Source organism: Bombus impatiens, unplaced genomic scaffold (assembly GCF_000188095.3).
Source record: "Bombus impatiens unplaced genomic scaffold, BIMP_2.2 scf_0517, whole genome shotgun sequence".
Classification (NCBI taxonomy): domain Eukaryota; kingdom Metazoa; phylum Arthropoda; class Insecta; order Hymenoptera; family Apidae; genus Bombus; species Bombus impatiens.
The window spans coordinates 1,261,875-1,289,160 of NT_176936.1; the positions used below are offsets into that span (position 1 = coordinate 1,261,875).

The following is a 27,286-nucleotide window of genomic DNA, read 5'->3' on the forward strand; positions in this document are numbered from 1 at the left end:
TCGGGGAAATTGCGAATTGTCGTTGCGGCAAGCAGAGGTTGAAACTTTTATAGAAGTTGCCGGTCGAGACGATGAGCCAGATAGAGCGAGACGCTTTTTTAGCTAGCCATACTTTTTTTCGGATTCGATGCAAAGGAAACTTAATTTGTTCCTTTTTTCGGTACGGTGAAAAAGTATGTTCTTTCTTTTTTGTCGCTTTTACGTACCGTTATAAAGGAGATATGATCGATTAGTTCTTATTCTTCGTGGGAGACGTTATTCGGTTATCTCGTGTCGAAGTTCTTGATGTAGGTGCTTTTTAAAATTGGACAGCCCAGAGAACTAGCAAATCTTTGCACGTACTTGAAATTTTCGTATTGTTCTCTTTCGTGATTCTCATACGGAATTCTATACTTGATACTTTGCTGGATATTTAAAGAGCAGTGAGCTTTACTTTAGATATTGGAATAACGTATTCGTAGATTTCGGAAACTTTTCAAAAGAACTTATCGTTTAAACGAGAATAAACTGTCTTTTCGCTGATGGATGAAACGCTTTATCAACATTCTGCGAAATCTCTTATGCCGACAAAACAAGATACTCAACAAATATATTGCGTCAAATCTTCCTACAAATACTTGTCTGTCGATAACAATTCACATCTGCTGCAGAAGAGTTCCCCTGCAAAATCGACGATATAGATACGTTTCGAACATTGGGGAAAAATCGAAATGCGCCGGCTACAGGCCGCAGAATTCCAGGCTAGAAAATATTCGTTCGAAATTTCAACCGATATTCTTTCATTTCTTTCTCCTCTTTTTTTCTCTTTCCCTCTCTTTTTTTTTTTTTTTTTGTTTTTTAATTTTACATCGGCTACCACATGGCACAGCCGGGTCATCGATTCCGTGGGCAGTCTGCGTAGCAAGTCGGCAGATACGTTCATTTTAACGCAGGAGCCGCCTGTAATCTGTGTACCCGTAATAACTTTTGCGTGGTTAGCAGCTGACCATGCATGGAATTCATTATGCTGAAACAAATATGTAAATCTCCATATATTCCTGCCACGGTTATATATATAGCCGTGGGTATACACGGCCTGGATGCAGATATATTTCGTACTGAACGTGTGTCCACTCCCGAAACGGACAGTGATGGCTAAAAAAAACTTATCTGGCTACGCCAGTTGCCTAGGACATGTTAATAATGTCGGGGACTGAAAATCTCGTGGAACTTTATGCTGTTCTCTCCTTGAATATATTGTTTTATAGTAGCTCTTTTTGTGCCGCCTTCTCTACATCGACGGAAACCGTAACTGTCCGGTGTTGTGATCTACGTTTACTATGTACGTTACTGTTTTAGAGGCTGTGGTATAAAAATTGTAACATTTCTATTCCACGATTGTTATACGGTGGTACGATAACCGTAATCATCTCAGTCCTTTTATATTTTCTCAAAGGATAGGCTTTCAAAAGATATGTGTGAGAAACTCTATGTCGGAATTCTGAAAAGTAACGGAATTATGGTTACTCGATGGATGCGATAAGTGCAACTAACATATGTGAAAACAGTATTTTGCATTAGTAAGATAAGGTTGAACGTTTCGTGGTGGATCATACGATTCGAACGTAAAATCTTATTAAAATTCATTGCCGATGAATGTAGAAAAAGGAGGTGAAGCAATTCGCTCCCCATGGATTGTAATAAACTCTGTGGAGCGCGTAATTTATTTAGGACAATCGCCGGCGAAAGAGAAAAGCTCGTGCATTAAGCACATTCAAATGTAGTTTTAATCGCATTTCTAAAGACAGACGAATCTACCCGGACAGATATTTCATGTACTGTAATCCAATTATCACAATTGTCTAAAAATTGTCGATCTAAAACTTTTTATAAAGTGCGATTCTTATAAAGTGGTATTCTATTGAAGTATTGTATTTCTGAAACGAAAATAACATCTCTTCTTTATTTGTTTGCTATAAGTGTTTAAACAAATCGAATTGACTTTGGAATCAGTATAGAATGAATTATATTTCAATATTTCCAAATCGCCTTGCCGTTGCTCGATTACTATTCACCACCATCACACGTCACAAATCGAACAAAGGGATAGGAAGGAAAAGAAGAAATTAAGAAAAGAGAAGGTAAAAGAAGAAGAATCCCTTTCAATAATCGCGATCCGAGCTTCCCTCATCTGGTATCTGGCACGATGACGAGTTCGGCCAAGTCAGACTCTATGCCTCATCAAAATTCATGGAAACAATTTTAATTAAAGATTTCCTCCCATTATCTTGGTATTTCTGTTTCATTCCATTCGCGTGGCTGGAAGAAAGACCCGTGGCTGGTATTGGAACGTCATGATCGTTTGTTGTTTCAGGAATATCTATGCACAAAGGCTATGCATTCGTGCAATTCACAAATCCCTTTGATGCTCGGAGCGCCTGCCTCGGCGAAGATGGCCGCACCGTTCTTAGCCAGATACTCGGTAAGTAATTTCTCTCTTGCCGAAACATTAATAACTCGTTCTCGTTCGCTTATACACGCACATAACCGTACTCGAATTTAAACATTAATTATCTTCCGCAATATTTGGTAACATCCTCCACGTGGAACGCCAATTAATTGTCCTCGCAGCTTTAAAGGACCGACCAACTTCACGGTGCTTTGATGCTCGTTGCTTTCTGCTTTTTCAAGTTTAATGACCAGGCTTTCCCGGCTCCTTGGGAAACTCGTACTTCGAACAGGATTCGTGCATTCGGTGATGCACTTCGATCGTTCTTTGAACTGCTAAATCCTCACGCTGAGTCGTGTAAAAAATTGCTCGTGGAACGTCTTGTGGAAATTGAATAAATTCATTGATAATACTGTTTGTAGATTTTTAGAGAACTAGAGACTTTTAGTTTTCGTAAATAAGAGCGTCAAAAAGATATGAGAAGTAAGGCGAAGAAAAGAAGCGAGTGAGGAACGTATATAAAAATTAAAACATCGTTGATGTAGAACAATTAAGTCCTCTTTAAATAGTCTTAATTGTAATTAAAGCTACATAATATCTGAGAAAATTCAACAATTTTTATAGTTTCTTTTTTTTCACTATAAGCAGAAACTAATGCGGCGTTGTTATTAGATGGCCGCGGTTCAAAACTGGCTCATAAACGTACTGTGAATCCGCTTATTACCATCGTATTCATCGGGAATGCCTCAATTAGCCACTTACTCGATAATATCATCATTTTTTTCTCTATTACTACGGTTTCCTCGCTGAACGGAAATGAAGAGGATCAGGAAACAATCAAATTTCAGTTCTTAATAACCGTGACTATAATCGTACACTTAATTAAGCTTCGGCTAAACCGTCGCATTCAGCGATTTACTTATTGCAGTTGAATTTAAATTTTTCCAGAAATCGTGATGTTAGGGTATTATGCGTGTAATGTACGTTTTTTACAAATATTTGTATATCTTGGCTCAAAAGTATCGTGAGGTAATTTTTCTACGATACTAAAGAAAAATACCTGCTCGAGTGAAGAAACAATGCACACGCGAAAACGAATTAACAGCATCCCGCGGAGTATCTCGTCGAGAGTTGGATGGCTGGAATTCTAAAGTCGAGGATCGCGATTGAACGTTCGCGCGATCATTTGCGAAAACGACGCTTACCTCGCGAAGTTAACTTCGTGTAGTAGAAGGTTCTCCGTAGTCAGGAACGAACCGAACAGATCCTTAAAAGCGAGGTATCATCGATTTCCAGCCATTAGTTTCGAACTTTCCTAGAGGATCTGTCTAGAGACAGGGATGCGTTCGCTCGAGAGCATTTAGTAGACTCGACCAAACTCCCCGGAGAATCGGCTTTTCTTCCGATACCATTACGAATTCGCATGATTTTCAACCGATTCGTAAATACCGATCGAAACGTACACTCCCTACATTTCTCTTATTTTTCTTTCTTCTCTTTTTTATCGTATATCGTGTCGTGCAGCCCGGAAGATGGAATCCACGGTTTCCAAAAGTGAGGTTTAGTTCAAACCAGAATTAAATGTAGAACCAGATCCACGTTCTGCTAGTTCAACTTGAACAAGCTGCTACAGGAATACGCCGGTCAATAAGACAAATATACGTGGAAAGAGAAATAAGGATCGCCTGGTATTGACTAGGTGCTATCTTAGGTGTCGAAGATTGCCAGCTGTGTGCGTGCGGGTGTGTATGTATTATCAGACTATGTGAAATTGGGCTCAGCATCCTTGCTTGATGTTATCCTTTATTTATGATCTGGTTACATGTACGTAGTTTCTTGAATATAATTCCGGGTTGTATGTTTGCTAGACTTATTTACACGTACAACATTTCGACGTTTCAGCAAGCGGTCGATATACATATTCGGAAATTTCTTTAAAATGAAGATGGAAGAAAACTTACTATTCATCCACTATTCATACAGCAACGATAATTCAATCTCATTAAACACAACTTCCTTTTCTCATCCCCCGTCTATTTAAACCTAAGCTCCCGTGCACATCAAAGGTTAACTTACTGGCGAAATAAGAGTCAATAAAATCCCCGTTGGAAAGGGGAGACCGAATCGAGGCAGCGCGGAGTGCTGGTGTTTCTTTCAAGGACTGAAAAGCGGCCTTCCCGAAAGAAACTCGCGCATTAATCACAGACAGAAACTTCATAAGTTCGCCGGCGGCATTCAAATTGCGCGGCCACGGGGCGAGAGCGGCGTTGATAATCGTCGCTTGAAACGAGCCCCCTTTTCTCGCGTTTCTTTCCCCCTGCGGGCTCTGAGAGTATCCCAGCAGCAGGATACAGGCGGGAAAAATCAACGACGGGCCAACGATAGTACTGGCTGGCAGACTGCCGGTAAGAAGCGGCCCTGTCTATACGGGTAGTACCTTTCTTCGTTGCACCGTCGCTCGGTTAGCCCTGGCTCTCTCACTCCATTCCCCAGAAATCTTTCTTTGGCTAATGCAAGAACTGTGTTCCCACTGTAGCTCCCAGCCGCCTACCTTCCGGCGGCCATATACCCGTTGTACATATACGTTCAGCCGGGTTATAGGTAAGCGGTTGTAGGTAGACGTGGGCTAGGATACCGTGAGAGACGTGCATTTACAAGTGCAACTCACCACAGGGAGACCGAGGCAACCTTCTACGCCCAGCCGTACGCCTTCCTATATAATTCTCACCGCTGCACACGTTTCCGTGTACATAGAGAAAGTTCAGCGGTGAGAAACAGCCGAATAAAACCGTGCGCCTCTTTCCGACGACCGGCCGCTTCTGCGTCCGCCATTCGTGCGGAAACCGATCGTTTCTCTGAGTCGAACTGCCGCGTCTTTTGCTAGAATCTTTTCATGCTTTTTTATTGCGTGAAACTTTGATGACGACTGGGAAATTTTTCAATGGAAATTGTAATCGAGAGGTAGCCATGATTAATTTTGCTACTTGCGTCGTTTATCACTCGAACGCTGTGCACTTTCGAAGTTTGCTATCTTCACAGATCTAGATTTAAAAAATGTGAAGAATTGTCCTTAAACTTGATGACACGTTACTTTCTTAGTAAAATTTATCAGCGAGTGGTAGAATGCTCATAAAACAGGATTAACTGGTCCTTTCATCATTTTCGGTTTATAGCTCTAAAGAACTTTCTCATAGTGATAAAATGAAAAGCACGGTTTTCGAGTTGTGTCGCTTTTGTAAGGATAGCGCATACTTAGATATAAGTTGCTCAGTAACTATACTGATCTAGTCCATAAATTGAAAAGCGCAGAAGATCCATGATATACGGATACTTTGTTTAGATTTAGATTGGAAACGTTGTGAAACCCTTTGATTCAAAAGAATAAGTTCTCAGAGAGCTACTTGAATCTAGTTTAAATCCAAATCATAGTGGATTGCCTATTAATTTGGCTTCGAGCACTATTCTTTTGTGGCTGGACGTCTTTTGTGCAAATGAAAAGACATTGGGTTGAATTATTTTCATGAGTCTATTTTCTTGAATTAGCTACACTTCTAAAAAGAAACAGGGATTGCCTTGTTGTTTATCCGCAAAGGAGAACATTAATATATTCGCTAAGCAGTGCTTGATCTATTTTGTCCAAAGACTAAGTGAACAAAAGGTACGCTTTCGGATGGTGGAATCTTGCATATTTCGTAGTATCAGACAGGAGTATACAACGGGATTGTAGAACGATATAATTATGTGGGGTGGTAGGCGAATTTGCGAACAGTCCGAGGCACTTTGAGCTCTCTGAGAAATTAGCTATCAAAAGGAAGACCGTGCAATATTAGCCGCTACGATGAAGAGGGATCGGACGTCTCGCTTTTGACCAGAATCTTATTAAAAATGAATTTCGCTGCGGCGCTTCTGATAGTTTTGAGGTGCCCACCACGTCAAGCAATTCCTGTTGATATATTTCGGATGTTTCCTGGCATATGAAGTGAGAGAGAAGATTCTGAAGATGCTTAAACTGTAGAATGAATACAGACATGTGATAAAAATATTCTAGTATTTTAATTATGCAACTAATATCAATTTAATTGTGCAAAATGTAATATGTTCGAGACTTCAAGAACTAAAACAATTGAAAAATTAAAAAGGCGGAAAGGAACACAATATTGGATATTTTTATCGCAGAAAAGTGTTAACAGCTCGGTGTAAAAGGTTTCTATTAGCACTATACGGAAATATGGTGCAATAATAAAATTTTGTATACGCTTATTTCGCGTCGTATAGTCTTCAAAATTTTGTATGCGTCCTATATTTTCGCGAAACACGCGGCTGAATATTTTAGATTGGTACTTATTAGAATATATCATGTATGAGAAGTTTTATTGGCGCTCCTGTCATTTTATGTGACACCCTTCACACTTTACATCAACCTAGATATATTTAAGTGTCACGTTTGCTACCCTTAAAAGATGGCAAAAGGTTATCCGATATTTCGTGACGATGCATTTTATCCCGAAAATTCTGAATAAATTATTTCCTAAAGTAGTCTGCAACCGATGAATTTGCTGATACCAGAAATATTATCTATATGACTTGTACTTCAAAACCGTCGCTGATTTATAAAAAGTATATAAAACAACATTTCGAAGTTACTTTTCAGAAAATGTACATCTTTCTCATAAATGGTAAATTTGAGGTGTTGGTAGGACGTGTAGGGTACCAAAGAAATACACGGCGTTTTGTTTAACAGTATATTTATTAACTCGCTTAACGGTTTCGTTACAAGTCTCGACTCGCGATTTGTACAAACGACAATTTGTTCACGACTCTTGCATACGATTGTTCAATCACGACTCTCGGTCACAATTGATCTCTTAATTCATTTCGTTTCTTTTTGTCACCTCTCAATATCTCCACTACGCCCGCGTTTGTTAGGCGTCCGCGACCGTGGTCACTTCTTTTGAGTATTTGGTGGAAAGACCGTAGGAATATCGATGACTCATTAGACCTGTCGGCACCTTGCTTATGTTTTGTCGATCTCTCGTAAACAGTCTGTCAACGGTGGTATACTATGTACCAACGAAACCGTTGGAAAGTTCTGTGTTGTCGGGTACCGTTACAAATTTTTACCAAATATATCTTCATTATCAGACATACGAGATATAACATAATATTAATATTTATTCTTGTAATAGCTCTCTAGGCGAGAAGCTAACTGTCTTTATTTGAATGTAGAAAAAATTGCTTTATACGAAAAGTGACTTTATTCGTCGTTAATGATAATTATTAAACTTTTCCAAAATAAATCTTTCACAAAGTAATTACGTCATAAATTTTTCGAACTTTTTATTGAAATTCGATACGTTTCCACCCCAAAAATGTACTATTCCAAGCGCCTATGCGTGAACGACCAACATTAATTACCTCGCAAATTGAATTCCATTTACCCTCTCATCCTCTCCCTCAAAAAAATCTGTTCCACCGTTAATTTCAATTATGCCTCCGTTGGTGTTGGTTTCAATTGAAAACCGAACTAATCGAAAATCGTACTACCGTCGAATACGAAAGCAGCAGAAAATTGGAAAGTATCGACAATTATCAACTGGCTGGATATTCATGAGAAATATGGGTCACTTATAATACGACCGAACTGAATGCGAGCAAACGGAATAGGTAGGACGAAGAACAGTGATTTATTATGATAATCTCATTATGAATTAATGTGCTGATTTACGGCTGACACGGTTCTTTTTCATTCGTTAATCTGTAGGACGGTGTCTGTCATGAACTTGTGTCAAATAATTGGTGATTCATGAGTCTCCTATGTACTACAATTTTCCAAGAAAAATTAATTCACGTATTCTATAATACGAAATCGTTTCGAAGGTTCGCGCTAGAATGCGTTGCACCTAAGTCTTTCGAAAGTCACCGACGGAGCCCGAAGATACGCGAAGACGCACGAACTGATACGATCCGACGTAGTCAATGTCGTTCCCGCGCAAAATATATGGCGTTATACTTTTTGTGCTTAATTAATTAGTGGTTTAATGTGACCAAACCATAATTGTTGATGTTTAATTGAGATACTTTGTAACGAAATTCTGATCTACTAATGGAGTGAAAAGAATGCTGTAAAATATTGCTTACATAGCGATTTCTTTGTGCATAAAGAAATAGAGTTGCAGTAATATGACAGGAAGTTTTCAGACAGTATGATGCTAACATTATCAATAGATTTATGATAATTTATTCTTCTTGTGAAGTGAAAACGGCATCGCGAAATAATATATTTCTATTATTTTAGATTATGAAGCTTTCATTTACTATATGAATTTTAGTACTGTAGGAGTCAATAGAGGACAATATGAATAATTTTATTGCGAATTTCTATTGTGACAAAACGAGAGAGTACCGTAGAATATTAATTAATTAATTATTCGAAATAGTACGTAAAGTTACTGCAAATGATATTTGGATAATCACATATCATTAAAGAAGTTTTAAAATGCATGTAGATATTTTTGATACTGTGAGATATAAATTATGAACACTTCATTCCTAAAACTTTTCATTAAACATTTGCTACAGAAATTAGCGGTGAACAACGAAATCAACGATCTTCCTAGAAATTTATGGAACGTAAAGAGGAAATAAGAAAGTTAATGTATTTGTTTGGTTATACACGCGACGCGTGAAGTATTCATACATTCAGCAAACGTTTGACCCCATAGAAACTGCCACGCGTACGTATTAATTAATAATTGAACAGCGCGCCGTGTTATATGAATAATTCATAATTAAAAGTCATAATTTTCACATATCGTCGCCATTTCCCATGATACGTGAAAATGTATAAGCAAATGTCACACGTGATGCATATTATTTAATACAAAATTTCTTTCGTTTTAAATTAAAGACATGGGTCAAATTTGATTAATATCTCTACAACGCTATGCAGTAAAATTAATTCAAAATCTAAATTTTGGTACCTGAATAATTAAAAAAATCGACGAATCAAATGTCGAAAATTAGCTATAATTTATATATTTCCATAATAATTTTTCATCACATTTTTTAAAATATAAATCTATATTGCAAAACAGTACGTTTAGTAATAATCTCGAAATTGTTTCCAAACATTCAATGTGTCTATCTGTCCTTAGAACACGCGAAACATTGTTCAAAACGTGTGCACCTAAATTCGTATCCAGCAGAACTTTGTTGAAACAAAATGTGTCTTCTCCACCAGGAGCGAAACACGTGCTTGTTAACCGTTACGTGAATGATAGCCAGGGCATTCTCATTAAAAGTGGAGGAACGTTTCATCCTGATTCGTTGTAATCGTCGTGTGAAAATTATTCGTACGACAAACACATTCTCTGTTTGCTACTAAACTTCGGGGAATGATATAACGTGGTTTTGTATAGAATTATGTTTCGTTTAATTAGATTAATTAAATTCGTCGATAACGAGATCAGAGAGAAAAACAAATAGGGATTGTACACATGCTTCGAGGAACATATCGCGAATTTCCATGTCACGAAGATCTAATTGTCAATTGTATTATTTTAAACTGCAACGTGAAATACATCGGTTGCAATCAAGGTCTGATAATAACTATAATCACACAGTAACTTTAGTTACCCTTTGAATTAAATCTGTAATTTTCTTGCTAATTGGATACGTTTATGTACATTACTAAATGAACACTCTATTTCAAGTGGCGTAATTCAGTTGGTTCTGGGAACTTTACGGATTCGTTCTAAACATAAAAAGCTCAAAGTACACCGCTGTTAAAGAGAGGATTAATTACACGATCTCGTTTAAGAGATCCCCAAAAGAATTCAAAAACGAGAGAGAAAAGAAAGTCCATAATTAACCAGCGCCTTCTGTGTAATCATAAAATAGATCCAACCTTTGCAGATTCCAAAGAAATACCTTACTCTAATCTTTAATTCTGATTCTTTCGAAATCATGGGGTGAGAATCGTAAATCACTTGATACTAACGAAATTATTTTCCAGTTATGAATATTCTGAACGCGACTGTCCGCTATCAGGACAGATTATGCAGTCTCAGAAAGAATCACAGATAATGGACGCGCTTTTCTTCCATATCCGCCACACCACGAGTCTACGCAGAGGGTGAAAAGCATGCACTCTCCTTTTCTGAAAGCGCCAATCACTTTTTTCCTGGCAATAGGCGAACAATACCAGCCACCTACGGTTATTTTATTTTATGATGGGTATTTTTATGCCCACGTGCGCGGCCAGGAGTTGCATTTAATCCGTCTGGAGAAGCGTTTCCAGGCAGGGTAACTGGATCAAACGGCCGTATGCTATGGGGAGGGGGTGGTGGTTAAATGGGGAGAAGATGGGCCAAGCACAGTGAATCGCGTGCCGTTTCCGTTTTACGATTCTGCCCCCTCTCTTACCACTGCGGCTGCCGCTCTTTTTTTGGTCTCGAACGCGTCTTTTTACCTTCTACTCCTCTATCTTGCCGGTACCTAAAGTGTATGACATAAAACAACGGGGAAGAGTTATACGGTTTTCTTTTTTAGGGTTTCACGTGGCGGGAAAATGGTTTCTGTATTCATAGAGAGACGTGTTTTATTCGCGAATCCGAGAGACTCGACGAAGATTGACTGCTTCCCCCTCGAAGCTTTTTAGGTTACCGTCAATGAGAATCGAATGGATTAAGGATTTTGGAAAGAACGAAATAGTAAGGATGAAGTTTCGAAATCATACGGTGTAGATTCTTCTCCATCTGTGTTTTTCTCTTTCCATTTGATTTTTCACCCTTTGTTTCCTTTTTTATACTCTTGCTGACCTTTTTTTACCTACTCTCCCGGTACGCACCATTAAGCCCTTTAAATGAGAGTCGAAAGCTGGCAAACTCTTGAGGATATAATCCTGGCTTTGCGAGGCTATGATCCTTCTAACGGCGGAAGCCCGCTCTTGTGATATTATATAAAAACTATCCTGCTTTAGTATCATTTGCTCTTAGGCCTTGAAGTTTGCCACTTCCCTTCCGACCGATCGTTCTTTACGATATTTTAAATTCGTTCCGCTCTTAGGGATAATGGTATCGTCATTACTTGTCGAATATGTCTCTCTAGATTACCTTCCTTACATTGCCTTAAATTATGATGTTAAAAATTAATTCAACGCCATTTACATAATTTCAATAATATCTTCCATTTTAATTTCGGGCTATTGATAATTCGGTTCGTTTGGTACGTCGATCTTAATCAGTAAAGCCAATAATTAACACTGTACAATTTGTCGGAGATACAATTTTCCTTTTTGGCTTTTAATGTTAAATAATTGTTACGTATCTTTCTTTATAAACCGTATTGTGTTAGTAATCTATTATTTCTTAATTATTCGTGTCGAAAGAAAAATCCAAATATTGAAAATATTACATTGCGCCAATGCTCTACGCTTGAATTTCTTGATCCATTTCTCCTACCCCAGTTTCTTACAACCTTCACGCAGTGTTGATATTAAATTTGGCCATTCGGTGTTCAAGCGTTCTAAAGGTTAGACGTGTATAGAATTTCTCTTATAATTCGGTTTACAATTCAATTCCCACACGTAGCCTCTTATCAGTTAGAATATCTCGAGCATAACTTTTATAAATAATATTTTTGAATATTTTTTTTATTTATTAACTCGTCGTAATTTAAGGTGTTTACAATAATTTTAATAATTAATTATCCTTGTTCAAATCGGTAACAGTCCCAAATATACCAAAATACTTTTTTAAACCGCGTGTGGAATTAAATTAGTTCATCAAGTATGTAAGAATATCCTGCGACCAAATTGTAAGTCACAGTTTTATTTATTAAGTTTCTTTTATTAATATCTTGCGTTGGTCGGACCTTGTTATTAAGTTTTTCTGTTTGTATTAAAGCTTGATATAATATTATAGTAGTTTATGACTTTACATTACAGAAAGCAATATGTTACGAAAAAGTACAATTCAGTCGATGCTGTTAATGATAATATTGTTACACAATACGTACATATACATGTGTATGAAAACTATGCTACGCGCTGGAAGCGGGAAATTGTACGAAGCGTGTTTACAAATTTTGGTGTAGTTTGCGAGCTAATGTTATTGTTGTTTAATTTGCATAGAATATCGAATATAATATTTGGTTCAGAAATATTTTGACATGACATGAACAACAAGATATTCGGCTAATTGGATGGAAGATGGAAAAGAATGCGGGAAATCAACCTTATGTTTATAGAATTGTATAATGTTAAGTTACAGTAATAAAATTACTCTTTTGCCAGATATTTCTTCCGTAACTGTGTGCATATATACAAAACTGTCATGTAAGAAAATTCCTACTGTTACGAGACATAAAATAAAAGTTCAAACGCTTATTGTTAAGTGATGAGAATACTACAAATAATTGAATTTTCATTTAAACTGAAAAGAAGTAAGAGAATATGTTAAGAAATTAGGATACTCGGTTGCTTCCTGTAACATCTCATGTATATAATTTCGACTTTCTTGATCCTCGAGAGAATATCGCCCGCATCGCTGTGAGAGAACGTGCTCGCGTAAATTTACGGTGAAATGTTGCTTCACTATACTCCACTCTGCCATATTAGACTGTATTCTTGAATTCGCATACACGACGTAAGATTTATAGCCGAGCTAAACTCCAACGTTCAATGCATATTACTGTTAACGAATACTAGCCTCTTGTTTTATTTCTGACGCGTTCCATTTTAATCCCAATGCAAATGTTATTCGTAAAAGAGCCATAATCTATGTCTAGTTAACGCTTTAACCCACTTAAGACCGAATTAGTAAGATGAGGTCAAGTGATCTATAGATATCTTACCAAGTAGCCCGTCTAATTGATTATTCTTCAGTTATCGTCTCGTTTAAAATTTCGTGTGTTTCAGCTCTGGTTTATTAAAGGCGTTTTATTTATAAAATTTATTATCTTCCAAGTTAGGTTTCCAAGTTTCAATCTTCTATGTCATTTTCATCTTAACGTTTCCTAAATTAATCTAATCAAGAGTTTAGGTAACATGTAATTGTAATTAAATATTTAATTAGTTACATACTCTCTAATTTTCTAAAATTATTTCCACTTTGTCAACTATATAACTGGTATTTTATCAATAAAAGATTGACCTCAGGGAAGAAACTTAAAACTCGAATATCGACGTTTTCAAAGCTTTTCAGCTCTCGAAACATTTAACAGCATAATCTTAAATAGTAGATTCCCCGAGTTTGTAGTTTCTTCTTGTTTTTCATTCTCGATCGCATCAACAAATGTGCTAATTTTTCAATTCCATGGTATTGTACGAAATTTATTAATTAATCACACAATCGACTGCTCTGTGATTTATTGGGAGAGCATCGATGTAATCCCACCGACACGCTTTCGCATTGAAATTTATTATAATATTTATTAAGCGTTTATTACGCTTGCGTATTAATAAATAGAAACGCAAATTGTAATAGCATTGAATTAAACAACAATATTATTATTATTTGGCATTATCGATTTAATTATGGGAATTGATTATTAATATCCGAAATTCCTTCTACTTCATTCTCTGATGACTAATAATTTATAAATCGCGAATATAATCAACTGATCGTAATTGAACACAATTAATCATTTTATCATTATTTTTTTTTCCTTTGAAACAGAATCTTAGACATTCGTATTGTTGATCATGGAATGCTAGATCGCTTGTAATAATAACAAATATGAACTAAAAGTAAATTTTTCTCACAAGGAAAAGGAAAGCAAGGGATTAGTTGAAATTAGTCGAAGACGAGGGAAGAATACTATGTAAAATAATTTTTCTACATCAATTAAAACAAAAAGAAATTCGTTTTATTGTTATACCTTCTTTCTTTATGATTCACAAGGTATGTGTACAATGGAAAACGCGGAACAAGCTGACTGAAATTGCCAATTGATTTATTTTATAAACACTTCTGTTTGACAAACAGTTCTGTTTGTTATCGATGAAGGACAACGAGGAACGTGTTGCATGTGGTTTCTGCCGCAAAGGGAACTAAAGCTATTTGCTTTGTTGATTAAATTCTTCACTAATAGTTTTGTTACTGCCTTCTAATTACCATTGTCGTTTCGTAGTATCCAAATCTACATTTTTTTTCTTTTGATAAAACTTTAATTTTTATGTAAAACTATTTTCATCAAACATTTTCGTTGAAGTAATGTTTTTAGTAACAGACGAAAAAGATTTTTCGTAAATAAATTGTATTGATTTATTGAATAGCTTCAAATTTCACATTGACGCAGAGTTAGAACTAAAAGCATTATTTCTACCTGAAAAGGAATAAAACACGGGAAGAAAAATAAGAAACTTGCCGGAGTTTCGTGCCAGACGGTACTAGGGCTGCCTGCTATTTTCTCCCGTGCTTCCAAGGCATTTAAAAGTCAATCCACAATCAGTGTTTTATGGGAAAGATTAAGCCTCGCATTCTGAAGCGTCTTTGTGTAGTAGAAAAGGCCATTAAGCTTAAGCAAATGAAATAGTGTGCTTGTTGTACTCCCGCGCGTGACGGTTTCCTTTTTTTTCCCCCCTCCTCTTTTCCCCGTTATACATCCCTTTCTCTTGTCATCATTGATGAACACCGAAAGTGATTTTCATAAATGTAATTTTAATACTTGTCAAGACGTGCCATCATTTGTATGCAGATTTCATCGTGCGAAAATTTATGCGTTAAATCCGTGCCACCCAGCTGTTGAAAGAACCAATATTTATTCAGGTCTTGAAGATTTCCGAACCAATGTGATCTGAGAAAATACACAATATTCCGTGGAATTTTTTCCTTGAAGAACTTACATAGCTACGTCTATCTGAATAGACGTTAGTTAAGCATCGTATCGAGTATTTCCGGAATTAATAACCGTACTGCAGCAAAGATTCTTCTCATTAATAACGACCACCAATGTGAAAAGACTTCTCGAATGCATTCTTTATCTTAATTCTCAGAGATTAGTACACTATCCTAGATAAGAAACATGTAGGAACTAAAATCGAATTTGTCAGCTCGAAAGGATTGCAACGAAAAGCATGAAACGTTTACGAACGTGGTGTATTTGAGGGTGTGCAGGAAGTGTGGAAGGAACAAACGGCGGCTGGAAATCAGTCGGGATTCGTTTACGGTGGAAAAAGTCAGATGGAACGAGGCCGGTCGGCCAGACTGCGGGAAAGAAGTAAGGGTAGCTATTCGCGTGTCCTGTGTGACGCGAGTAAACCTCTCGCTCCGGGAAAGAGAGAAAGAAAGAGAAAAAGAGAGGTACGAGGTTCTCGTGTACCTAGCCTCTCTCCATACCAGGCAGAAACTAATTTAAGTTGGAGAATCACTTTGGCTGTTTCGATTTATTCAGATACTCGACGTATTTCCCGCGAGAGGCCAACCCGTCCGACGTTTCCTCCCCACCGACTCTGCGTCCCTGCCATTCACCTTCGATGCATGAGTCCCGACAGTGCGCACACTGGCCCATGTGAAAATTCGACGCTGTGAAACCTGCTTAAACCGAACCGACGTATGCACTTCGTATTACCTTCTTCTTCTCTCCTTCTCTATTCCCTTCGTTTCAAACGTTCGCCAAGGTGCATTGTACCTGTCTGCGCGCCCGCAGTCCCCCCGCCTACTGCGCCACCGTTTCTTGTACCGTTGACATCTCGAAATTCGACTTCGAATAACGTCGCAAAGTGGATTTCGGTTCTGTTTTTATTGAAACTGGCGGCCAGCGCAAACGCTTTCAACCGTTTGAAATTGATAACAACTGGGAATAAAGGAACTAACTGTGTGAGGAGTGACATGGATGAAAAAGGAAAATAAGGTGATTTAGCCGGACAGGTTAGACAATTATATACGTCGTACGATTACATATGTTAATTTACGTAAAAGTCTGAATATTTTGGTTTACTCATACTGATAATATGTATGGGAATTTAATCCCTTAAAATATTTGTAGCGCGACAATATCCCTAATAAGCAAAATTCTTCTGGAAAACATTTCTTGGCTGTCTGTATTTTCTGTGCAACATTAACAAACAATTCAGGAATGGATATAATGGCAACTTGGCGTTAAAACATATAATACGGCATTTTAGACGCCGAAATTACTATTAGGTTGTCCGAAAAGTTTCTTTCGTTTTATAAGATGATAATAAATGAACAACAATTTTTGTTTTATATTATTTTATTGAATTAGGTATGATCCATTTCGTTATATTTCTATTATTATGTTCGCGCATAATTCAATTAACTAATATAAAACAAAAAACATTGTGCGTCTATTATTTTCTTATAAAACGAAAGAAACTTTTCGGAGAACCTAATATATATTTCACGTTTCTTTCACTCGAAAACGGTGAGCTGAGAGCTAAATTTCTCTTTAAAAAAAGATCCTTCTCACTATTTTACACGACATATCAATTTTTTAGCAACTTTCTAAGGACGGTTTTTAATAATTAATCAAAGTCATTTTTGCAGTGGCTTACTATAGGAATAAAACCATCAACTTTAAAGATGAATATTTTCATTTCGGTAAGGTTAGGCTCTTTAAAAATTGAATCATGTATAATTAATATACTAAATAACGTATTGATGATATTATATGTTTATTCAGGTTATGAGTGTATACGCATGTTTGAGTAGTAGCGATATGTATTTGTAAGTTTGGATCACGCTTGTATATGTATACAGGGTGGTTGGTAACTGGTGATACAAGCGGAAAAGTGGTGGCGAAAAAAGAAGTCGAAAATATAGAATAAAAATTTTTCGTTTGAGGCTTTGTTTTCGAGAAAATCGACTTTGAATTCTCGCTCGGTACGCGTGCGGTACGTTATAAGGGATCTCACTGTAGATCGTTGTCTCGATGGAAAAATTTAAAAAAAAAAGATTAAAAAAAAATTTTTATTCTATATTTTCGATTTCTTTTTTCGCGAAGAATCACGCCCTTTCCGCTTGTACCACCAGTTACCAACCACCCTGCATATTTATTTATATGTATTAGATATGTTACGATATTTTGTTATACTGTATTGACTATTGTGTGTAACGTGTATATGGAAGCGGGACGTTGTAATCCTGTTAAGAAAAGCAATAGAAATATATAAATAACGTACCGTCAGAATTGCAAAGAAATTGTAGGAAAGTGAATCTACGCTATAAATACCTTAAGGGCTGATCGAATTGTAGAAAAAGATAACATTATGATTTTTATCGAACCGAATATTAGGAGGCGGAATTTTAGGACTGATTGCATTAAATGTAATATAACGGAGGTAGACCTAAAAGGTTAATAATTTTGCAAGATTAATTCTTGAAATCGAGGAATTCTTTGAGAAACATATGTGCCCTCTTTCGTTCGTCTCTTTGCTTGCAAACAGATCCAAGTGTTTGATTTCCAGCAGTTTGAATCTCGTTTTACGGATGCACCCGTGTATAGGTGTAATGCGTCGGCGAGCGATAGTTTTTCAATGTCTAGAAATTGCTCTCGAAGCGTGTAAATTTGATGCATCCCTCCTGGCTCGTAGTTCGAACGGGGGAAGCAATTTTTAGCGAAGCGCATAATTATGCAGGAATGCCATGAAAACAGGGGATTCAATGAAACAGCGCGCAGCGAATTCTTTCTATCGAGTTTGCTCTTTTTGCACCGGCAGAAAATCAAACTCGAAAGCTTTTCCATTAGGAAAGGATATTATAGACACGTGGAGTGAGAAATTCGATCGATTTTCTTCAGTTTACAGCGTTTTAGCGATCAGAGTTTCCTGCACAATCAACGAGATATGCATGAGAATCGCTTCTTTGCATTATCTTCCAAGGAAAGCCGAATTTCTTGTTTCGTGCAATTTGTTTGGTAAATATTGTTTATTCGTAAAACGTCTCTTCAGCTCATCTTATCTCTCATCGTCGTAACAACCGATACCAAACGATGCATTATCGGAAAATATTTCAACGTAAAAATATACAACGCAACTTTGGTCTCATCATCGATATTCGATCATTGAAAAATAATAAAAAATCGTTCGAAATACGTGGCTACCTCAAACACCTCTCATTAAAAGTTCCATCAGAAACTCTCGGCCATAATCTTCTCAATCACCGTCCTAATCTCGTCGCGAAAATTCGCGGACACTGCAGCCATTAGAGCGCAGAAATTACTTTCTAAACAGATAGAGAGCTTTTTCCAAAATTTCCTCTGAAATCGAAAGCTTGGCCCGGTCGCGTGTTGGTCATAATTGCACGGAGACACAATCGAATCAGTAGGGAATACGGTATCGATCGGTCGTTGATCAATGGAAACCCGATGAATTCGTGCATCGCCACCTGTGATGACGAAACAGAGCTTGGATATCGACTGTGTGGCGTACGTAATATGTGTGCGTAGACGGACGAATACGACATTTGGCTGGAATTGTTTGCCATGTGCAACATCGAGGCACAGCGACACATGTAGATGGTAAACGCTTTTGAGTATCGCGGCCATTATCGTGCCTTCGAAAAGCGCGGTCATTGAAATCTCGTCCTGGTACTATATGAAATGATTTACTAGCCGAGCGACCCGCACGTGCTCGCCGTAAGATTTACCGCCAAGCATTTTACCCTTTATTATTGCATCTCGTTAATAATGTCGCGAATTCTCTGAACTTTCCCGAGATCGATCATCAGATTCCGATATTCGTTCGAATATAAGTTTAAATAAGAAGTTGAGTTGTTTGAAAAATTTATAGCGTCTTTAATAATCGACACACATATATGAAATCTATTGTATATTTGGCAAGGTTATATAATATATACGTGATATTTTTGATTTATTATAATGAAAGACAAATACTAATAATAATTGAACATATGTAAAAGTAAGCTTTCAAATTTGGAAAAAGGAGTATGCACGAGATGCTCATTTATGTACCAAAGAGGTAGTAACTACAAAGGATACCTTTATCTTTCTTCTTGATTATATCTAACGACAAAGGTTGATTGTAAAATCGAGTCGCACAAAAATCGCTGTTCACGTCGTGCTCTTGCAATTAACTTGCAAGCAAGAGTTAAATCGTTAACGGCGTAACTCTTTGTAATTAGTAGCAGAAGCAATTACCGTTTGCTGCTTTTAATAAAATTCCGGAGATAATGGGTTGGTAATGAACCATGTCTCCTTTGTAATGAAAACATTGACACCGTTCTACTGATGAAACGTGCTCATGGAATATCAATAGACGATATTTAATAATAAAACGCTTCGTAAAGCACCATTTATTTTCTCCTTCTCGCATTATAAACGATATGAAATTTAAAATTACAATTAAAAGCTGCTATAGATTTCTATTTAAAGAAACCGTGGCGCAAGTCAATATTGTTTAGATTAATTGATAAACTTAGTTCGCAAATTGAAAAATCCTAAATTGAGGAACTCGGGGAAACATTTTATCTGCAATCCATCATGCCTCCAATTAGAATCAAATATAAAGGTATCGTCACGTGTGACGTCTTCCAATCAGTCGTCGAAAGAATTACCAAGAGGAAAACGTAAGAACATTAGTCAAGTACGACTTATTAATCGCTCATTAAAGAAGGAAGAATTATCTGGATTCTCGGTTAAGAAAGATCGTTAAACAATGAGTTATTGTAGTCATCGACGTTTCTCATCCTTACCCTCGTTCCCTATGGACTGACAGTTAAAGACGGAACGTGGACGATACTGGAACTTTACATGCGAAACAATGACCTGAACATCGTGAATGCATCCCAATGGTATGCACTCAGAGCTCGTACAAGATCATTTCACGTTACAACTGTACAAGAAAGAGGCTACGGATGTTCCGTCATTGTCTCCTTAAAGGATCTCAGCGTAAAGCCGTGCAGAGGTCGTTAAGAATGAAATTCTCCTGGCTTATCACCGCCGGGAAAAGGGGAATTTAACTAATTAACTGAGGAAAGGACAGGTCACCGGGGATATTTCGGTGTATTTAACAAGGAAATGCACGGTCGTAATGACGTTTCTGAGAACACGTTTTTCCAACCATTCTCTCTCTCTCTCTCTCTCTCTCTCTCTCTCCCACTATCTATCTGTCTTTCGACTTCTCGAGCTTTTCTCGTTTCTCTCGTCAGCCAGGCGAAACGAAGGAAGAAGGATGGCAGAAGGGAAAAGTGCCGGTGAAATTATTTCCTAAACTTCCGGCAATCATTTTAATGGCGTCCCTTGGTTAATTGAATCATGGAAAGCGCCGCCAGTGTTGGAGATGCTAGTAAGTTAACTCGGTCTCTCAAGGGTCGTGCATTTCACTGTTTGCGAGAATACTGACACCGTAAGTAGTTGAAGTAGGATTCGAAATAAGAAGATAATTTGAAAGTAAAACTATGGAATTTGTAATTTCAAATGTCAGTCGTCTGAAAAGATAGATGTAGCAGAAGTTAAAAGTTTCTGTTAATGCGAAACCTTAGCCAAATCGAAACGAGCACGCCAATCGATTGGAATTCATCTCGTCGAGGAGCCTACAACTTGGGAAAGTGGCCAGGAATGAATTTTATCGATTTAGTGTGACGAGAACTTCACAATTCTTCGAACTATAAGCCTTCGAATTAAAAGAACTTGAGCAATTGACAAGCGTTCACTGGAGGAAGTAAAAAGAAATTACTTGTCACGGCGTAGAAAACGTGCAGGTGACTCAGGAGTATTTTATTCGGTCCTGGATATTCCGAGAAAATCGCAAGCAACCTTATCCGACAACTAGAAATCCATGTCGTTGCACCCTATTGTGTGCCACCCACGTAAACAACATTTTATCTTACATCATGATACTTGGAAAAGATACTTTTAGTATTTTTAATAATTTTCACGTAGAACAACAGCAAGGTCTCTGGATCGCTGATATCATTTCCTAGATAAATTCTGGTTCCTCCTGAAACGAAATGTAGCTAAACGAACTTATAATTCCAATTGTATTAAAAGCTTAAGAAATTGCTGCAATGGCTATAATTCCAACGGAGCACGTAATACGACAAATTCATTGAACATGAATTGGGAGAGAACATAAATGATGGTCCCTGTAGTAGGTGAATTTTATTTTTCTTGCACTTCGATGAAGCTGTAAAAACTTTCGTCCGTTCATTCAGATCTACTTTTCGAAAGCCAGGAACATTACCTGCAGAAGTGCTATAAAACGTACATCTACAGTGACGTTTATGAGAATTGGGCTTTTATTTCCTTTTTATATTCCGCTTTCCTTTCTCTCTCTCTCTTCCTCTCTCTCTCTCTCTCTCTCTCTCTCTCTCTCTCTCTCTCTGTCTCTTTTCATGAACAGATGTTTGTCAAGCCCGTCGAGCACATTTATTTTGTTTTCCAGAGCGATTCTTTCTGCCCACTGCATCTGCTTTTAATTACGAAGATAAATATTTTGAAATTGAATCGAGTGATTCAAGAAAATTCAAAGGGAGCACGCGAACGAATTTCGCGCGGTTCACGCGGATACTTTTATCGATTAGCTTATCGGTATCAGCCGTGTAATATACGTAAAATCGAATTTACCATGGCATTTATTTCTTTCATGTGCTCCAAATTTTCCAATCGTATTCATTTATTGATAACACAACATTACGGTCGACTGTTTTTCTTCGCATTATGCGTTTTATATTACATAAAAAGCGGTTAACAGTGAAGTACCTCGATTTCAGCCCATTAGTATGCGTTCGTTAACAGGATTATATAAAAATTGATAGCATTGACAGAGGATGCTGTAAATCTGGATATGTACGAACAGGATTTGTTTCCATATCTGTGCATTCTTAACGTTTCTGCGTTAGCGGTTATATCCCTGGTAGATATGCAGAACTTTTAACAACTATATACGGTGTTCCATACGATATTTTACAATGATTTTCCTGGAAAGTAATTTGGAAGACACATTTTTGATTCGATCGGGTATTTTTGTTAGGAAAGTTCCTTCAAATCGGATCGAAACGGGTTTATCGATCCTTTAGGTAATGTTTACTTTTTATCGTCCAATTTTAAATCACTCTTTTATAGCTCTTTTTATCACCTAAATCAAGCTTTTTAGAGTTCGCTTGTTTGGCTCTTAGCGAGTGTAAAGTTTTAGTAGGACTCTCCAGGTATATAATATTTTGAAGTAAAAAATTTTTCCTCGGATCTAGGCAAAAGTAGAAAACTTTGTTAAAATGCAACGTAGTCAAGTAAAAAGGGAATTAGTCCAGATAGTTGAGTATTAAAATCGTTGATTTGAATTTCATTTAATATTATAAAAATGTTGTTGCGTTTAATTGCAGATTATAGATTGACTAACAATGGACAAGATATTAGCAATGTGACATGATATAATCTTTGTTTTTAAATGTCCCGTAGTGTCTTCTTTGTTTAACAAATTTTAGAAATAGAGACACCGACATAGGATTTTCGAAAACTCTCCGTCTGCTCGAACCTATTCACTTTTTCATATTTCAAACGTCGAAGTGTATACATAGAACTAAAATGCATTGTATCTTGTAACTTTCGTGTTCGCTCCTCTTTAATGTTTAAAATCTCTTCTGTATTTTCTCCTCTACAAGCACTCTTCATCCTTTTACCTTGAAGCGGTCCTTTTTTCCTCAATCTGTCGAGTGGAATCAAACCTTTATCGTGAAACAGTTACTTCATAAAATGTTTCATTAACCATACGATACGATAGAAATTCTACAAATACGCCCTAGGGTTTCGTGAAAATGTCGTAGTCATGCATAATTTTATGTAGATTTTTTTTTGAGTCACGCTCGGTAGCCAACTATCCTTCTGCATAAAATATATTTAATTTAACTTGTTATTTTTTACCATGGTCTACTTTACTGCTCAGTTAATAGTTAAAGTTACTAAAATTAAAATTAAAAAATTAGTTTTCAAACATTACAGTACGATATGCGCTCATGTAATTAAGAAATCAAAGGAACATTTCTCACAGAGCTGGCAGAGAAATTTTTTCTTAACTCGATCTGTCTAGCAACCCCCAGATAAAAGTGCAACGCTTAAAAAGTCCTGGTGCAGACGTCGGAATAAATTTGAAATTCCAGGTTGGAAGACTGAAAGAACATCAGCATCAACAAAGCTCTCCTCCGGTAGTTCATAAATCTCCGGGACTGTAATCTGGCAATCGAAGTTTTCTAATCATCCTCACGCAAGACATTCCAACGTAGTTTATATCGGGACGATATTCGAGGTGTTGCGAGTTGGCAGTCGCATGAAATACGACTTCTTCCATTGCAGCCATCGACTTCTTGAAATTGGAGAATCCAAACGGGGGGCTTTGCCATGCAAAGACCCGGTTCTATTTCTCTTCGCGATATTTACGATACGTGCCCCTGTTTGATTGATACTAAAAACACATTGGTTCTCTATTAATAACTTCATCGGGAGTTCCAATTGGCAAAATTTCGAAATGCTGAAATTACGGCTGTGTATTAATAACCGAGAACTGTCCAACTCTTTCCGATCGTACGATATTTGTTACGGTTTCTCAGATTAATTAAGGAAACTTCTGTATAAAGTGAATATATTAATGATAGATTACGTGGATGTTTCATAATAAACTGTAATTTTAATTATACACCGGAACGGTGTAATACCTATAATATTAATTTCGAAGAGATTGGAAATGTTATTTAATACCGAAGAGATATTATTCCCAACTTTTCAACATCGTCGTTTTATATTACCAACTGATTTATCGGCTTTCGATTTAAATCGAAATATTCTTAGTAGCGTCATTGGTTAAAAAAACATTGAAGTTTTTAATAAAAATCCCAATGTAAATATCTAATAAGAAATTCTTTTTCAATAAATCTAAAAGCTCGATTGTAGTCTTAGATATTTGGTATTAAGCACAATCTCCATTTCTTCTTTTCAATCGTACATTCCTTTTATCCGATCGCTAAAGCACAGAAAAGAACATCATGGCGCGTTTAATCTCGCAGTCGATACAGAACGCGTTTCTAACTTGGATTCTACCCTCAACGAAGGTTAATGAATTCGATCTAGTATAAATCCCGCGAGATCATTCCGCGCTGATGAAAAACCACGCTCGTTTGCACGCGTGTACACCGGATCTGCGTTACAAAGACATATTTTTGGCGTATTCCAGTCGATTTAGTCACTTTACAGAATGTCGAATGAAGATTAACCATCTCTTTTAAATGCATACGTTGCTTTTTGCATTAAAAGCAACGTCTACACGTAATAAATGAAACGTACAATTTCAAAGAAAATTACCAACCCGAATTAATACACGATCCTGGCCGCTTCCCTTTGTTCCGCGTGGATGAGGGCATTTAATAACAGGTTTTTTCGATATAGTCGACAATCAAAGCTAATATATGAGGGAATTTTTAAAGTGACTTTTGGCTTTTAGAGAATCGCGACATATGTGGCAAACAAACGTTGATATTACTTACGGTCCCGTTTGATGTCGCGTTCCTGTAATATTTTACTCGTTACTGTTGTTCCCCAAAACGCAGAATTGTTCTGCATAATGTCGTCCTGTGTGTTGTGTTAATGCAACTAGAGAATATTCATTGATTCAATCGTGCTTTGAAGGCAAACGTTTGTTCTCTGCGTTCTATTGTTTTCTACATATGAAGGTTTATGGAACAATTATTCGAAACCGAGCCATTACGTTCCAAATTTTGCGATGAAATACATTGCGCTCTTTTTTTTTTATAGGAGCCTTTCGACTAGACATGACTAACAATAAAAATCACCTGACCGATCAATTCTCCCAAAATGAAATTAAAAATTAAATCACCGGAGTGTATACTCCGAAGGAAGGGACAAGGACTTCCTCCAGCGTGTACACAATTTTTTTTTATCGCGAAAACTCACTTCTGCGAGGAAAAGAGAAGACAGCGAAATCCACTCCTATCACCGAACCCAAGCACTAGCCACGATAAATCTTCAGGAGGGACAATGTTTCGAATGTTCAGCAGATCGAGGTCCCAGTAGATCGAACGTGTATCTCGGCTATACGTTACTTCCGCTTGAAATAGTATTCGGGGGTGGTTTTCTTCGATCAGCCAGCAGACAGGGTTAATATTTAAAAGTGCCACGCAATTTGGCAGGAGCGTGCTGGTGATTCCTGATTGTCCCGTCGAGATTTCGATAGGACGGATCCTGAAGGAAAAGGCAATGCGGTCACGTGATTGGCTGATTGGCCTGACCAATTTCTAAGTCCAGGCACGCCATACACCGCGACTCTAACTCAACAACGAGAACGCTCGACTAGGGCCTGACTAGAATTTTTTCCATGTAATTACGTCTACGTACGCTCGAGTCCCTGGTCCTGCCGCCATGACACTACCATGACTCGCTTCTTTTATTCCTTCCGAATGCCTGTGTCACTGCGATGAAGCTAAATCATCTTTGGAATGAGTGACCGATATACCGTGCTTGCACATTCCCTCGTGTACAGGTTACGGTTTTCCAGTCGTTTTTCCCGATTTTCCTGCCGAACCTGCCGTTCCTATCCTCGTCTGATTTATTTTGTCTGCACGAAACGCGACACGTGCCTCTATTCCTTCTCCAAACTGTAATTGCAAACCTATTACGTTCGATACTTCCTTCGAACGTTTCTCGAGGTGTTTCGTATTTGAGACTACACTGCTACTAGTGATTTTAGAGATAAAATCCGCCCTAAATTCCAGTATTCTGATTTAGATTTGAATTTATAAGTGAAAATTAATGTATTACTTAATGTTATCAAAGAACTCTATCGTAAGAGTTAGTTGTAAAGATAACTTTTGAAACTATAAGACCTTTAACTTTTATATTTATAAGATATGCAGGTACTGAAAATGCTCGACGAACGGAAAAATATAAATTCAGAATCTACTCGTTGTTTAAAAGCTTCTTCCTATTCAACCACATTTTCTTTTCCTATTTTTTGGCTTCAAGTTTTGTATCTATTTACTCTCCTTTGCCGTACACACTATATATCTACAACTTAGCGAAACTTTTACAGTAAATCCAAAACTTTTTGTCCTGCTTTTTCGCATTTTTTCCTACCTTCTCTCTTTTTTTCGTACATTTTAGCTGCTCTTGTTACAAGATTTCCACTTATCCATGATTTATAACCTACCTTTTTTGTTAGTATGAAAAAAAAATGAAAAGTTCCTGTTGACAAAAAGAGAGACGTTATTTGTTACAGAAGAGTGCAAGGATTTACACTTGGCGTATTCCTCGATCTCTCGCGATTTTCCCATTCGGTCCACTAAATTTTCGCCACTTCCGTTTTGTTTGCATAAAAGATCCTCCCTCGCTGTTGAAATTTCAACCGAGTTTAGTCTTCGGATTAAAGAGTTTAGTGTACAAGTTTCATGTAAACCAAACCAACAGACTTTTCCATTCAGAATATGCACGCGTTGCTTTTTTCTCGCTTTGAAATTTTAAAAATTTCCCCTGCGCATTCTAAATATGGATTTATGTATTTCATAGCATTTGTATTTTAAAAGTTAGATCATTTATTTTATGGAATATCCCACTTCTTTTCGTTTCTAATTTCCTTAACGTCGTTCATTAATGCGATTTCAATTTCTAAAGACGAGAAACTTAAACTTGCGGAAGAAGGTTAGCAGGAAGGTTGGGTAACATGTGGAGATATTTTTGAAAAGCCGCAGAGCGTGACAGGGAAAGTCGGTTTTCTGGTTACGTGCGAAAGATTTGTTGAAGTTAGATTAGCCGTACGCCGTACGCGTTCTCGCGCCATCGACTTTGTAGATTCACCTCGTTTCACCGAACTTTAAACAGCTTGTGTGTTACTGCTCGGGAGAAATTGATTGGAATAATAACTTTTCGCTTCGAGGG

At 37.2% G+C, this 27,286-nt stretch overlaps 1 protein-coding gene across 2 annotated transcripts in view; it reads left to right on the plus strand.

The window, feature by feature from the left end:
* LOC100746621 overlaps positions 1–27,286 on the plus strand; it is a 249,333-nt gene that overhangs the window by 152,238 nt on the left and 69,809 nt on the right. For both annotated transcript variants that reach the window (XM_003491144.4, XM_012388086.3), the window contains one exon: positions 2,354–2,461. In XM_003491144.4, coding sequence (XP_003491192.1) covers positions 2,354–2,461 — 108 coding nt within the window. The remainder of the gene's footprint in view (positions 1–2,353; positions 2,462–27,286) is intronic.